The 15,634-nt window shown below is 32.9% G+C and overlaps 3 protein-coding genes and 1 long non-coding RNA gene across 5 annotated transcripts in view; 3 read left to right on the top strand and 1 right to left on the bottom strand.

The window, feature by feature from the left end:
- Positions 1-12,703, bottom strand: part of LOC100175593 (sodium leak channel non-selective protein) — a 31,601-nt gene extending 18,898 nt beyond the window's left edge. The window contains exons 1-17 of the mRNA XM_009859885.3: positions 12,219-12,703; positions 11,681-11,863; positions 11,483-11,566; positions 10,916-11,058; positions 10,534-10,662; positions 10,013-10,152; positions 9,439-9,581; positions 8,995-9,099; positions 8,543-8,652; positions 8,221-8,323; positions 7,654-7,875; positions 7,199-7,330; positions 6,492-6,587; positions 6,152-6,256; positions 5,679-5,758; positions 5,323-5,521; positions 5,001-5,180 (exon numbers count right to left, since the gene is read on the bottom strand). Of these exons, the coding sequence (XP_009858187.2) occupies positions 5,001-5,180; positions 5,323-5,521; positions 5,679-5,758; positions 6,152-6,256; positions 6,492-6,587; positions 7,199-7,330; positions 7,654-7,875; positions 8,221-8,323; positions 8,543-8,652; positions 8,995-9,099; positions 9,439-9,581; positions 10,013-10,152; positions 10,534-10,662; positions 10,916-11,058; positions 11,483-11,566; positions 11,681-11,863; positions 12,219-12,257 (2,193 nt within the window). The 5' untranslated portion in view covers positions 12,258-12,703. The remainder of the gene's footprint in view (positions 1-5,000; positions 5,181-5,322; positions 5,522-5,678; positions 5,759-6,151; positions 6,257-6,491; positions 6,588-7,198; positions 7,331-7,653; positions 7,876-8,220; positions 8,324-8,542; positions 8,653-8,994; positions 9,100-9,438; positions 9,582-10,012; positions 10,153-10,533; positions 10,663-10,915; positions 11,059-11,482; positions 11,567-11,680; positions 11,864-12,218) is intronic.
- LOC100185802 (DNA/RNA-binding protein KIN17) overlaps positions 1-14,381 on the top strand; it is a 17,711-nt gene extending 3,330 nt beyond the window's left edge. The window contains exons 3-4 of one of the 2 annotated variants that reach the window (XR_003395773.1): positions 12,718-14,070; positions 14,113-14,229. Coding sequence is in view for 1 of the 2 variants with exons in the window: in XM_009859784.3 (XP_009858086.1) it covers positions 12,764-13,936 (1,173 nt within the window). In the remaining variant the exon portion in view is untranslated. Of the gene's footprint in view, positions 1-12,717 lie in introns of both variants that reach the window. The other variant, XM_009859784.3, reaches the window with a different exon arrangement.
- LOC108949312 lies at positions 8-4,236 on the top strand. Its single transcript, XR_003395774.1, has 5 exons — positions 8-1,574; positions 1,791-2,020; positions 2,372-2,466; positions 2,915-3,484; positions 3,829-4,236. It is a non-coding gene; the product is annotated as an uncharacterized LOC108949312 (long non-coding RNA).
- Positions 14,382-14,566: 185 nt separating the features above from the next.
- Positions 14,567-15,634, top strand: part of LOC100181078 (C-type lectin domain family 4 member M-like) — a 2,882-nt gene continuing 1,814 nt past the window's right edge. The window contains exon 1 of the mRNA XM_026833759.1: positions 14,567-14,738. Coding sequence (XP_026689560.1) covers positions 14,601-14,738 — 138 coding nt within the window. The 5' untranslated portion in view covers positions 14,567-14,600. The remainder of the gene's footprint in view (positions 14,739-15,634) is intronic.

The following is a 15,634-nucleotide window of genomic DNA, read 5'->3' as shown; positions in this document are numbered from 1 at the left end:
TGCTGCATGAAGGATAAGTGTGGACAAACTGTGTAGTAGCGGTTTGGAAAACAAACTCTTATTATTTTTTCTTTTTTTTATCAGAAAAAATTGTTTTCAAACTGATTTAATTATTTGTATAAAATAAAAATTTAGACAATATTTTAATTGCACACAGGAGCGAATCAGAGAAGTACTGAGAATGTATCCAGTACCGTTCAATCACAAGGAAAGACTAAATCTACTTATTGCTGCTGTAAAAGAAAACAAGTCTTTCGAAAAACAAGCCGAAACATAAACAAAATTTGGGTTGCGTTTAGAGAAACAAGTCAAAACGAAGTGAAAGATGAAGCACTTGAAGCCTTTTGGATTCTTATTATTATGACAGTGATGTTTCTGATTAGTTTGTGTCCTATGTTTATCGTGACGGCTTTTGTGCCAGTGCCTTGCGACGAAGCAGTAGGATGGACATTGCTATTTACCTTTGTACAGCTGATACACCTCAGCCATTCAAGTCAGAACGTCATAATATATAACTACAGATCAAAGGAGTTTCGAGAGCATGGGAAGAAGTTGATAAAAGATGGGTTTTTACGTTTCAAAAAGTGCAAATATAATTAGGTTTTCGTTGCTAGTTAACATTATTTAAATATTCTTTTTTTTACGCAGATGACGTCCTATAATCTTCACGCCATGTGACCTATTTGGCCAAAGTGGGCCCATTTTATTATGAATTCTTAAAAATACACATGTTGAAAGTAAACTTTTTAAAATCATTTTGTATGCGTTATTTATAACAAGAACTGTTTTATCACTGTGGTAGTTATTATCATGAAAATGTATGATACAATAGAAGACAAAATTTTGTTGATTTTTCATATTTCGTGGAAATATCCGGATAGGGTAGATTTATGGCAGTTGTTATAGGTTCTAGGTTGTCTAAAGTCTAGACAGAAAGGTCAAGTTAGTGAAGTTGTTATGCTGGTATATCATGGCATGCTTTAAATCAATCGGCGGTTTCCTGCTCACGTTGACAGAACACGATATGACAGAAAAAAATGCCAAAGTTTTGATTCATAATTCGATAATGTAGTACAAGTTTACAATGACATAGGAACACATGGTCTACTATGCATGAATGTGAGAATTAAAGTTTAGAAGTGACTTGCATTATTTGGGAAAATTCTATATAATCCGATATTTCATGTGATCTAAGTATTTCTGTATATTTCATGTGATGACTCAGACAGGATTTTGAGGTGGAAAAATAAACGTGATTCAAATTAGGATATGTTGTGTACATAACAAGAGTAGGCTTGTGTGTATCACTGAATCGTGTTTAAAATATCAGATCAATTTTAAATGACAGATGAAGAAAAGCTTGATAAAATTGTTGCATGTGTTTGGTAAAGGGTCAAAAAATATTATTATTTAAAAACAATATATTAATGTTTTTTCAAAGCACAAAAAATATAGATAGAAAGAGAAATGAATTGAATGGAAAACAGAACAAATATCACTAGCAATACTTACTACTATAGACTCTGCTCACGGGAATCGTTTAACTCAGAAAACCACACATTTAATGTTTACAGGTAAATATATATGAATAAGGAGTTAAAATTGTTTATGCAAAAAAACATGCATATAAAAAAGATTCTGTGCAACTCAAACTAGTCATTTTGGTATTACTCTTTGTTTAATTTCAATAAAAGTCCGTTTTACATCTGTTTACTAGTAACATTTTTTAAGGCATGAACTTTCTGGTAAAATTACAGTTTTAATTACTTATTTTGCTTCATATTTTACAGTGATTGCAGTTTAGCTGGCATCAGCGTCATAATAGCTGTTGTGCTCGTAATAATCACTATTGCAATACTTGGAAATATTCTTGTGGTAACTGTCATATGTTTAAACAAGTGCTACTGGAACACATATGGATATTGTAGACTGTGCATAGCTCTGATAGACGTATTTGTTGGCACAGTGTATCTACCTTTCAGAATATGGACTTATATATCTGTTCTGTTTATCAATCAAGGTAGAATTGTGAAGTTATTAGAATATTACTGGTAGCTTTAAAAGTCAGTAGTTATTAAGTTTATTAGAGGGTCGTTTTGGATGTTTTTAACACACCATATTTCCAACAAAATAAAATTTTAACATCATATTGCAAATCTTTATCTAAAAAATCTGGAAACTAGGGCAATTGTAAGTAAAATAGCGAAAAAACTAAAAATATCATATTACTCATAAAGCTTTTGTGAAACTTGTGTTTTCAAAGCATGATTTAATTAATTGTCTAGTCCCAACATTTCATGTCTGAAAATAAGTGACAAATAACTGTTTCCTGCCGTAGGCTCTTTACTTAATTCAAGTATTCTATTAACAGATGGAAATCTTGAGTCAATAATAAAACAACATGAAACAAATTACTGGGGATTGTTGGTCGTGATGAGTTGTATCACAGCAACTTACATAATTGTGGTTAGTTACAATTTTGATTAATTTTAAAAAAACAAAATTGCCATGTTACATCATTTATAATGATCACGACTTCTCAGAAAAGCGGCTGAAACTCATTAGGGTGCTATTAAATGTCATAAATTAGAACATAGGATGATTAGCATTTATTTTAAGATCATGAGGTAATGCGACGACTCTGGCCTAAATATGAGGCTCCATAGCCTGCCCAGCCTTAGAACATGACATATATAGTACAGAACACTTTAAAAATATGTCCACGAATTTTTAATTCAGAGATTTTAAGAAGGTTTTGACTCTCCTGTGTTTTGTTTACATACACTGGTACACATATATATAACCAACTAATTTTTAACTAAAGAATAATACATTTACAAAATCCCATCTGGTAAAAAAGATTTACCTGACAAACCACTTTTATATTTTGTTTACAAGAAGCATGTTCTCACAGATCCCATCAACTCTGCTTGTTTTAACAATTGATCGATTCGCTGCAATTGTGCATCCGTACATGTATAAAAAGAATGCTCGCAAACTGTTACCAGTAGGTCTGGTTGCTACTGCTTTAATTGGATTATTTGGTGGAATTTTGTGGACTCTCATATTTCCAAACACATTTATACCAAGTGTACTAAACAGGCAAGTGTGTCTAGATGGTAAATTAAGACACCGTTTTACAATGTCCAAAATCTACGTACAAATTGCATTTTTTTGTCTAAAATTGTTTTTCTTTTTGCTGATTATTTAATTTTAACATAACAAACAAAATACCATAAAGGCTTACATGACAGAATACAAATTTATATAAGACCTTTATACTTTAATCAAATAAAACAGTGTTTTTATTGCTGTTTTTTTAGGTTTGGAATAATGCCCATGTTTCTACTGAGCACAGGTAGTCCCAGCATAGTATTAGTCTACAATTTATTGTGGGGGTTACCTATGATTGCAGTAACTGTTTTCAATATGTACACTGCGTACTACTGTGTGTTTGTTTTGCCGAAGTCAAGGAGAAAACGAGGTATGTAGGTGTGAAAAAATAAATTATTTTTCATGAAAATTTAAATATGTTTTCATGAAAATTTAAATATGTTTTTTACGTAAAAAATAGATGTTGTAATAATGAATAACTAATGTTAGGTACTTGCACCGTAAACATAACATATTTTACTCAATACTCATACCATTGACAGCGTATGTGTCCTTAGGCAAGACATTTAACAGTTATTGCTTTAACCAAGTTGTCACTGATAGGTTGTAGCACCCTGAGTGTCAGGGTAATGAGTAAACTAAGGGTTCAATTTCAGGTCCAATGATACGCCACTCTGTTAAACCTCATATGGTATAAAAAATAACTTTTTTTAGGAAAACGATCTCGCAACACTAGTCAATCTTCTGTAAGAAGCTCTGTAGGAAGTCAAAACAGAATAACAACAGCGAGCGGAACCATAGAAGAAAAAAGCAGCTACACTATACTTAGCTGTTGTATTTCCAAAAAGAAAACTGACACAGACAGTACATTTGAGAGTTCCAACAAAAGTTCAGAAGTCAAACCAGAGCGTGTCCACCACGCGCCAATTACAACTCGTCGTAGCAGCAGTAGGTTACGAACTATGGAACAGAAACTAAAGAAAGAAATGTTGGAAGCATTCTGGATAATTGTGGTCATGACTGTCATGTTTATTGTCACTGTTTTGCCGGTATTTGTTCTCGTGACCATGGTACCAGTTTTAGAGGAAAGCGTGGCAGCCACCTGGCTCTACACAACTGCACAACTACTGCATTTAAGCCACGGCTGCCAGAACGTTATAATTTATAATTTTCGGTCGAAAAGATTTCGAAATTGTTGTTGCCAAGTTGTGAAAGGAATAATTCTTAGACAAGATTTTCGGGTCCATAGGAGTTGTGAAACAACTTGAATTGTTTTTAAGTTTTTTTGGATTATTTAATTTTGTTATATTAAAATTCTATAAACAACAAGTTCTTTTTAATGTTTTGATCAGTTTTAAGTTATAGAGAAGATCTAAAAGTAAGGGTTCCCATTCCACTAACTAAAAATTGTTCTTTTGAATTAGTAAAGTACAAATTCTTTAAAAAAAATCAGTCAATTGAATACATTTGTTCCTCTACAATAATTTTAAATTAGTCTGACACTGTTTGTAGAGTAACAACAATTGCCAAATAGAAAACTAACAACAAATTTATTCTATACAAATTCCTAACCCATAAAATAGATAGGGATTTTAGAAAAACAAGTTTAGAAAAATAACATATGTATCCAAACCCCATAAAAAAGTATGTTTCATATACTTTTTAGAAAAACAAACTTAGAAGAAACCAACAAAATATGTATCCAAGCCCCTAAAAACATGTTTCATATACTTTTTAGTTAAAACAAGTTTAGAAAACCTTCTTTGATGAATGAGAATCAGGCTATCAACTGCTCAACACAAAACTAACACCATATGTATCCTTACCCTTAAATAGGTATGTCTATAATGTTTTATATCCTATGAAAAATAAAAAAAACATCCTACCTTTTTTGATGAATGAGGAACAAGAGCAAGATCTTGGTTGTTCTTCATTCTCTTCCATAGAAGACGATCCCGATACGGGAATCCATTCCTGATCTCTGGGTTCAAAACCACATCTTGTTCCTGATGAAACTTTATGGAGTTTGGTAATCCATCTTCCTGCACTGCTACTCGTGTAGCTAGCTGTATATTTGTAAAGGTGATTTAATTAAATTAAAGGCAACCAATTCAAATTGACAATTTGAGTACAGTCAAAGGATAAATTGTTTATATCTTTTGACACTTGTTTTTATATTAAATTTTCTTTGATTTGCTAGCCACTCACCACAGTTGAAGCAACGATGGCAGATGAAGTTGAAAAATTTGCGTAAGCCGACAGTGGTAACCCTGTAGAGTGCGATGCTGCCACTGAGTGGGCAATTGGTGAGCGAGTATCGACGAACTGACGCATGAAACTGTCTCGCAATCGGGGAAGAAGAAATTCATTCGGCATCTTGGAGAGACGGACCATTTCGGGTCGATTGCTGAGATGTTAGCAATGAATGAATGAATGAATGAATGAATGTAGCTTGCCTTATCCTAGCATGGAGGGAAAACCACAGTGGTTATAACACAGGTGTTCTGTTTCATACACCACATGCGAGGGTTAAAAAATATGAATTAAGTTTTAAAGCAACTTACGGAAAACGTTCAAATATTCTGAGTCTGAAGGGTTGTTGTAACTCCACACTTTGTTCACTCACTTTAAGTTGTTTTAACCTCTGTAAATAAACAGCATTATAAATATTAAGTATCAAAAATAAAGTGGCAAAAAATGAAGTAAAATTGAGAGAAAACATTGAAATATTGTGAAATAAAAATAGGATAAGGTTACCTACATTCTATTTTTAAATTTAATAACTTGAATGCATGTTTAGGTTTAGTAGCCCACTACAATTTTGCTAAAGTTCTATTACTGTAACTTCTGTTACTTACTGTTTAATCAGTAAAAATGAGCTTTTAATTATAGGTATTTTAATCATAAAAAAAATTCTAATTATTATAACAATTATGTATGTGAACAACAGATTTCTAAAAGATGCTTTCATTTGTTTTTACTTTATTAAACCTACAATACATTACTATAAGTTACAACAAATAAAACGAAGACATACCTTAAGATTTTCATCTAATTCCAAGTTATCAAGTATAACAGCAACAAATAAACTGATGACAACTGTTGTTACAAATAGATGGTACAAGATAAAGTAGATGGATACCTGGATGGGAATGTGTGGGAAATAAAAAAATTCACAACATAAAAATTGGTGGAATACCTTAATGTATTGTAAACTGATGTAAGCTTTTAATTTACTTAGTTTAGCTTTTGAATTATTCTATGAAAATAATGCATAGACTGGTATACGCCTTGCATTTTGTATTTTCTTATGCAGCGGAACATACAAAATCAGACAAAAGTTGTGTAACACCTAAACCATACAGTATACCACATACCGGTATCCTTGTGCTATCACTGACAAGCTTCATGACCTCATGCATGACGTCGATCCAACCTTCCTGGGTCATGATTTGAAACATTGACTTAAACGCCTGATAATAAAAAAATAAGAAATCAGCGCGAATGGTAAGTTATGTCTAAAATAAGGACTCTTAGCCAGCTGTACATGCCACATGAGTGATTCAAAATTGCGTAATTGTTAGAAATGCCATGTAACTTATAAGGTAATGTCACATTGTGTATTGTAGTTACAGTCGTCTTAATACTTTAATTAAAACCAGCCAGCATTGGAGTTTACTGAGCATGTTTTACCAATAAATCCCTTTAACATTCTTAAAAATTATTTTTACAATACATATGCTTTGTAGTAGTCATAACACACTGTTTCAGACACATGATTATTATTATAAGGACTGAATATACAATTAAACACATACTAAGTTATAGGCTCGTTCTTGCCTAATTATATATGCAATTACTTTTAAACCATTACATGTAATACCCATGTATACCTACAAACAGACAAACTAATATATTAACATAGACATTACCACACATTATTGCAATACAAGAATAACCAAGTAAGGGGGTTGGGTAATGGGTCAATTGTGACCTAAATCCTAGGGCCCATGGCGTGCCACGCTGCAGGACCTCACCCACATAGAATAGAACCAAGTAAGAACACACCGATGTGACATCATACCTCTGGGAATGTTGCAAATGAATAAAGATGTTCCACATGACATAACATCTGTAGACTTATAGTTGACATGAAGGTTAGAATGCTCAGAGTAAAAACAACCAACAATCCAATCTTCTTTGCTGGTCCAAATATCTGGTAAGGTTTATACGTAAGTTGAGGTGGCTGGTTTTTAGCAGTACAACATTGTTATAGTGGTTACACAATAAAATTTAACATTTTTTAAACCCAAACTAAGTATTTATATAGTAGGGCAAGGATGGGACACTTTGGCAACTAATATTTTAATATCCTGATTGTGTTTTAAACAATTAACAACGGTCTATGGAAGTCGTAAGGATACGGTTTTATAATTCTTTGAATGTTTATTGTCTACTCGCAAATAGAAGGAGAAAATAGAATGAAAATGTTCCATCCAGCCCTACCCTACTATATTAAGAATTGGTTTGCAATGATACCTTGTAAAGAAAATTCTCCAGTGTTGGTGAAAGTTTAACAAGTCTGATGATCCTCAGTACTGGCACACTTCGTATTACATCATATGAACATGCTGTGTTAAATGTGGTGACCAAAGCAAGGAAAGCTTCGTATTTGTAGATGTTTCGCTTGAAGTAACCACGTGGGCCAAGCGTGATTACTTTAATGATGAGTTCCATGTCGAATATAACAGTGAAAAATAACTGGATAAAAATAGTGTGTTTTAAGTACAATAATAGATTTGCTTTTTGGAAAAAAAAAAAATATTTGTATGAATTTTATAAACAATAGATGTGTTAAATAGAAAAACAATATATGTATTTTATAAACAATAGATATCATATGTCTATAGAGAAAATATAGGTGGTTTATGTACAACTTTACACTCTAAAAAAACTTGTCATATAATATTAATAACATAAAAATTAAAAGGAAATAAGAAATACAAAATATACTCTAAATAAAAAATCTTATTTTTCAGTTCAAATGTTGTAGCAAATAGCACAGTAAGTTTGGTATATATATAGTTAATACATAGTTATACAAACCTCTGCTATGCTGTAGAAGTTCCACACCCTTTTATCCATGCGAGGTTGTACAGCTGATATACAAACATTTAGCACGATAACTATCAACATCATTAGGTGGAACCTGAGATTAAAATATCACAATTTTACAAAAAAATTTGGCTAAAGATTTATGGAAAATAGTATTTTTTTTTAATTTTTCAATATTTTAAATCAAGAAATAAAAAACAAACAGAATTTTTAAAGCGGAAAACTAAAAAAAGGGAATGCTAACATACATAACGTTCAGTCACCCATATTTCACCAGAGCTAAATAAAATAGCTTGTACAAACAATATTTTACCATCTTGATCTAAGAGCTTGTCTCCACGCATCAATTGTCTTTGGATGAGATTTTTTCATATCAAAGTCAACCAAAGCCCAGTTTGTTGAACTACCTTCACTTGTTATACGCTGTATGGGGGGGGGTAGGTTAACTCTAGGGTTGGCAAATTGAAGGTGAATATATGAATGTATTCGATTTATCCTAGAATGATGGTTTTTAAATGTGTGTTCTGTTACATACACCTTGTGCGAGAAATTTAAATTAAAATTCATACTTCACCTAATTTAACGAAATCCAGTTTTAATTATTTGAAAATACATTATTAATACATTACAGCACATAAACAATACTTTATAACAGAGCATATCACAGCAATCCTTATTGCAACTAAATTACAGCTTTACCAATCACTCAATACATAATCCAACTAATGAACAAAATCCTATTTAAAGTAGATCAATAATTCTCACCTGTGTGGCATAGGTGGTGTGGCTGCATTTTGAGTTTCCCCATAAATTATGCAGCTGAACACGAATCTCAGCCATAGTTTCAATGATTACAGCAATAAAAACATTCTGGAATACGTAATACACAATTTGAATATAAAAAAACACAAAATAATTGCTGTATAAGGTGAATTTGTGGGCGTAATAAGACGGTTTTAGCAGCAGTAGTGGTTTAATCGGATCCTATTGATTAGAATATTAAGAAAAGAAAATATTGTAACTACTGCTTCATATAGTAGGGTAGGGCAGACGGAACACCTTTAGCACATAATATCCAAACATGCGGATCGTGTATTAAACATTTAATAACGATCTATGGAAGTCGTGAATCGTGAGGGTACTGTTTTGTGACATATATGTATACCCTTTTTCATTTTGATTAATAAACAAAAAGTCGCACAAATGTACCTTAACCAGCCACGCCAGGAAGAATATAAGCGTGACAAAGTAGAGGTAACCATGCCAATCCTGGTAGCTGTCAATATTTTTATACATAAGGAACACCCAACCTTCCTGGCTTGCAGCTTCATATACTGTCTTTATGCTGATAACTGGGGGAAAGTAAAACACATATGTTGTGTAAATATAGTAACTAGTAAGTATGTGATAAAGCATAGGTACTTGCTGTTGCTGCGTACATATACATACACCAAGTAGCCTATGTTATAAAACAGCAGTTCTAAACACACCCCTTTGAAGTTACATACCGTCAAAGTCTGTACCCCATATTTTTTGTGCCCTCTATATAAACCATGTTTGCCAGTTACATGAATAAAATAAACACATATGCTTAGGTTAGAACAATGAAATAAATGTATTGCCTGTTAAAAAGAACAGTAATTTTGTAGCGTTCTGTAAGAAATTATCATGAATTTGTTAGGACAATAAAACAAATGGGAAAATGAATCGTCTTTTCACTAAAAACAGTAATTTTGTAGCATTTTTGGTGATAAGAAACTAGCATAAAGTTGTTGGTACGTACATATGTTGTCAAATCCACTAAATCCACGTTGAATGATTGACAGCTGGAGTTCCATGCAATTAAAACCATCTGGACACATAAATTTGTCTTCGGGGGAGCAGTGAGTATCAGGAATGGCTAGGTTACTCAATGTTATGTTTCTGAAATGGTATAAAGAAACTAAGAAAGTGGTACATTAGTATATATTACGTTTTAGTGGTAAATTGCATACAATGCTTCTAGCTAAGATATGCAAAACAAAACTGAATATTGTTAAAAAAAAGTTAATACAAATAAAAATGGTATCTATTTTACTCTACAGTACTGTAGCATACTAATATTTAGCATTTTATGAGATAAAAACTATATGTTTTGCTACTTTATTTAAAGATGTCTTAAAATGTAAGGACAAAAAACTGGTGTTCATAATTAAAACTATTTAAAGCGCAGTTCATATATTGTACAATGTGGCCATTTTTAATTTGTTAGTTTAAATAAAACAAAAATTATAATAATAATGGGCCTATTTTCTGTATACTTACGTTGGATCAGTGTTATTAACAACACAGTGATGAGACATTGTACCAAACAACTGGACACCAAGAAGTCCGTATAATAAGAGGAAAAAGAGAAGGAAGAGAGTGACTCCTCCTATTTGATGACTCGCTCGACTGAAAGATTTAACATTATATACAAATCAAGTAAAAATTTCAAATAGCTCGATTTAATGTTAGACGCAAATAAAATTGATAATATTTAATTTTCGTAAAAACACATGTGGTATCAATAACTTAAAATTGAAACTTTAAATTATGTTAAAGAGCCAGATAATGTTTTTCCCAAATGTGTCTCAAACATACTTTAAACAGCATATGTTTTGTGGGTATACACTACCACACTACAATGTATAATTCAAGTCCTTACACAACAATAATCCCAATCCGTCCCGATTCGAATTGAAAAGAAAAGCAGTGTCGAAACGCTCTTAGCATGATCAATGCACGAGGTACACGTAGTAAACCAACAGGAGTTCCCACTACCACCTGTCCCCCTGCTATTTCTAAAGCCTGAAAAATTTCAATAAGAGAGTAAGATACTGATGATGTCGTCTTAGGTGAAATATATACCTCACAAAATAACTTTTTTTTCTTAACTTTTTTTGTGTTTGTTACAGATTTTATAGCACTTAATCCTGTTAATAAGATTTCAGGTGAAATATATATCTCACAAAATACAACATTATTTTTTTTGGTCTGTTAGGTGTACAGCACTTGACCCTCAAAAAAAGTTGTTTGGAAAGCTGAAACATTTACTAAGCAAAAGTATTTTATAGGCATGGATTTAAAATTTGTTTGCAAATTAAAAATTATATATATTATACTATCCAGCATTTTAAAATCTTTTTTTTAAATTATTTGAATTAAACAAATGCTATAATTTTATAAATCGCATTTAATTATTTAATCGAGATAAGTTAATATGTACATTTACCTGTAAGATTATGGACAGCCAGATAAATATGACCATCACGCAGTCAAAGATGAACCATCTACTTGTACCACAAGGATTTTCACCCTTAAAAAAATCTTTGGTTAATGTCCTTTTAACTTTTAGGTTTAAAGAGACCCGAAAAGTGTGTAATTTGTTAAAGATTATAGAAATTTGTAACATGTGGTGAAACACACTTACTTTAAACATCCCATGGTTTCTAATTTTCACAATAACTTCAATTGATAATATGAAGCCAGTAACAATGTCCACGATAATCGTGATGATTTGCAGTTGAGGGAATCTCCTAAAAGTTGCAGGAGTGTTGCTGCTCACCGAGAGAAAACTAAGAATCACGCAAAGCACAAACACCCGCCTTGCACGCTGAAAAGTAAATGTAAGGTTGAAATTCTACCTGTAGAGATAAGTTATTGTGCCCACCATTGTGTTTGGCCAGTTATGTTATATGTCTATTGTGATGTCAGATTGAAAATTATTTTTGCACCCATTTTCGCTTTAAGTCACTTTTTTAACTTTGTTAGGTTGTATTATACTTGTGAGTTCTGTTATTGTTATAAACTTGCTCATATACCATATGTGATGCAAGGTACTATTTTCATGAAGTGTAATTATGTTAATACTAATAGGGCCTAGGAACACATTGTTGTATAGTTTATAGTTACCTTACCACACTCTCAGTTACAATACCGGTAAAGTTTCTACACGTTTCAAGACATACCTGTTTGTAAATCCACAAAACGCTGTGGGTTTTCTCCATTTTGTCTTCATAAACACGAGAAACTGCAACTATAATGCTCCGAGCAGCATAAACTGCAAAGAATGAACTACATTTCGCTGAAAAACGATGATCTTCGATCGTTTATTGATTTTCGCGACCATTCGAGCATGACATGCCCTGAAGTCTGTTTTGGTCCCAACTTGTCATTGCTACTACTTTGGTCAAGTCGTCCAACTAACGTAAAAGCTACTTTGTTTTTATTTGTTTCAGGAAACTTTCAGTTTCGTATTGGCGTTAAATAGTTGTTGTAATTTGTACTAATTTCAAAGTTTATGAATCAAATTTGCCTGCGGTTTGTTGAAGTAATATATGGAAAAATAAAGGAAGTAATCATATCCACAACTCGGAATAAAGTTAGTTAGTTGTGTAGTTATTTAATAACGGTAGTACATGTTTTTTTCAATTACCTATTTCTAATTTTGCTCTACTCTAACTACAGTAAACTTAGATTCTAGGATCTAAACTGCCATTGTAATATCTCTAACATGGGTAAAGAGAAACCAGGATTTCTCACTGCCAAGGCTATCGGCAACCGTATCAAATCAAAGGGACTTCAAAAGTTGCGATGGTATTGTCAAATGTGCCAAAAACAGTGCAGAGATGAGAACGGGTTTAAATGCCATTGCATGTCCGAATCACATCAGCGCCAATTGTTAATTGCTGGTGAAAATCCTGGAGCTTTTCACAGTTTCTTTTCAAGTTCCTTTTTCAAAGACTTTATGCAACTTTTGAAAACACGTTTCGGGACTAAAAGAGTTCATAACAATATTGTGTATAACGAGTATATTTCCCATAAAGAACACATTCATATGAACGCTACAAAATGGGTGACGTTAACTGCCTTCACAAAATGGTTGGGTAGAGAGGGACACTGTAAAGTGGATCAAACGGAAAAGGGTTGGTTCATACAATACATTGATAGAGACCCATTGGTGCTGGCCAGACAGAAAGAACTTGATAAACAAAAGCAAAGGGAGAGAGATGATGATGAAAGACAAGCAAAAGCAATTGAAGAAATGGTTAAAAGAGGACAAGATACTGCTAAGGATTCAGACTCCGGAAAATTTACTGAGTTGGTTCGGAATGATGAGGAAAAAATTGCAATAAATCTGCAAATGAATTCCGAGCCAAAAGCTGCCACATCTTCACAGCTTGCACCTCGTGTCAGCTTATCCAGTTTGGTCGGCAAGAGGAAACAGCCAAGCTCATCCGGCTTTAAACCTAGCAAGAGATCAAAGTCTGCACTGGATGAAATCATTGCAGCTGAGGAGGGAAGAAAGAAGCAGAAGTTACACACTGAACACTGGCTTGCTAAAAATATAGTTGTGAAAATAATCACTAAACGACTCGGCGATAAATACTTTAAGAAAAAAGCTGTTGTAAAAGAAGTACAGGATAAGTTCACTGCCATTGTGAAGATGATTGACAGCGGAGATCAAGTTAAATTTGACCAAACTCATTTGGAAACCGTCATTCCATCGATTGGTAAAACTGTTCTTATTGTAAATGGGGGTTACAGGGATTGTGTGGCAACACTGGAGAAAATAGATACAAGTAAATTCAGCGCAACACTTAAAATAACTGAAGGACCATTGAATGGTAGAATTGTTGAAGATGTCAAATATGAAGACTTTTCTAAAAAGTTTGACCAATCCTGATTTAAAAATACGTTTTTTTATGCTGAATGTTTGGCTAGTCCATACAAATGCTTGGACATTTTTATGTACCATTTACCATTACTTAGTTCTTAAAAGTGTGTTATATGAGCAATTCAATACAAACATGTATACTTGTATTATACAAGTTGTATAGTTGTATAGTGCATCTGATACAGGTTGTGTATGTGAGTAACTAAAACAGTTTAGTTTAATGTGTATCAGCACCCACAGCATGTCTATCACTATGTGTTACCCTGAAAGTCTAGAACCAATTAAAAGTGTGCATACAAACACATGTTTGGTAATAATTAGAGTAGTCTCATCATATAAAATCTCTTTTATTCTTCAGTGCATTTTTTATTATTTGTTTTTAAAAAATATAAAAAGTCATTTGCCATTAATCTCTGGTATAAACCGTAAAATTAAAATAATTCAATGTTAATTACTTAAAACGTTTCTTATTACTGCAGTGTGGCTTAAACAGGACATGACAAGAGATGCGCCTCAGTAAAGAAAGTTTCAATTCTACCCTGGGGGCACTTTGTTATGCTATGCAGTGCGTGGGAAGTATTATTGACATACACCAACGCAAATTTTTGCAAGTTTAGGCATTAAATGTCAGTAGCTAGCGATTGAACAGCAGCTCAAAAACAGAAAATTAGAAATGAGTAGACGAATTGCATTAATAATCGTTGCCTTCTTAACTTTGAAATGGTGTAACGGTTCAGGGCCAGAGAATATTTCATACGATTCGTGCAATGTTACAGCTACGTGCGGTAATGCTATTACGTCGATCAATATGGTAAGTGTAATTTAAAATATTTATTTTATGTTAAAGTTTCTTTATGTGTAGATGAGTGTCCCGACGACAAATGAGCATTCAAGCAGGCGGCTGCTGGACGTTATTAGTAAGTATGGTAGGGTGGGGTAAGATGGGACACGTTTTTATTTTATTTTTTTCATCCTGTTCGGTAGTAAACAAAAAATATTCACAGAATTATATTTAGATGCTAACAATGTCCCAGCGTACCCCACAGTACTATATATTGCAAAAGATATGTTTCTATGACAAATACAGGCGAAATAAATTCACTGGAAATGAAGATTACTGCCTTCGATGATCGTTTTGCAACATCGGTGCACCAACAAAGTAATTTTACTGCCTGTTACCCTAATTCGGCTCTAACTTATATAGTAGGCTGGGGAAAGATGGAACACCTTTTCATTCTATGTTTCGTCCCATTTGGTAGTGAAAAGGATCATTTAAAGAATTATAAAACCGTATCCTCACTCCTCCCATGGACCGTTGTTATAATTGTTTAAAACACGATCAGGATGTTTAGAGATTATGTGCTAAATGTGTCCTGTCTTCCCCACCCTACTATATAACACTAAACACTTACTATACGTTTTAGATGGTATAATCGTTGGTGAAAACAACAACATGGCTGAAATTGAAAGTAAGATTTGTATTTTTGTTTATAAATATCGATTCTAAAGTTTCAATTGAATTTTCATACAGGAAGATTGCCAAGAATTGAACGGTATCTGGTGTCAGAACCTGGTTCGCTACGTTAGCACTTACGAAGTACGAATAAACTGCTTGGAATGTCACTATAACGTGTGTGACTATATAGTGCTGTGGGATACGATAAGATAACGTAAGCACCTATAGGCTAAATACCACCCCAAAATCAT

The sequence above is a fragment of the Ciona intestinalis genome, chromosome 3 (assembly GCF_000224145.3).
Source record: "Ciona intestinalis chromosome 3, KH, whole genome shotgun sequence".
Lineage (NCBI taxonomy): Eukaryota > Metazoa > Chordata > Ascidiacea > Phlebobranchia > Cionidae > Ciona > Ciona intestinalis.
This window is presented reverse-complemented; position numbering and strand designations above follow the sequence as displayed.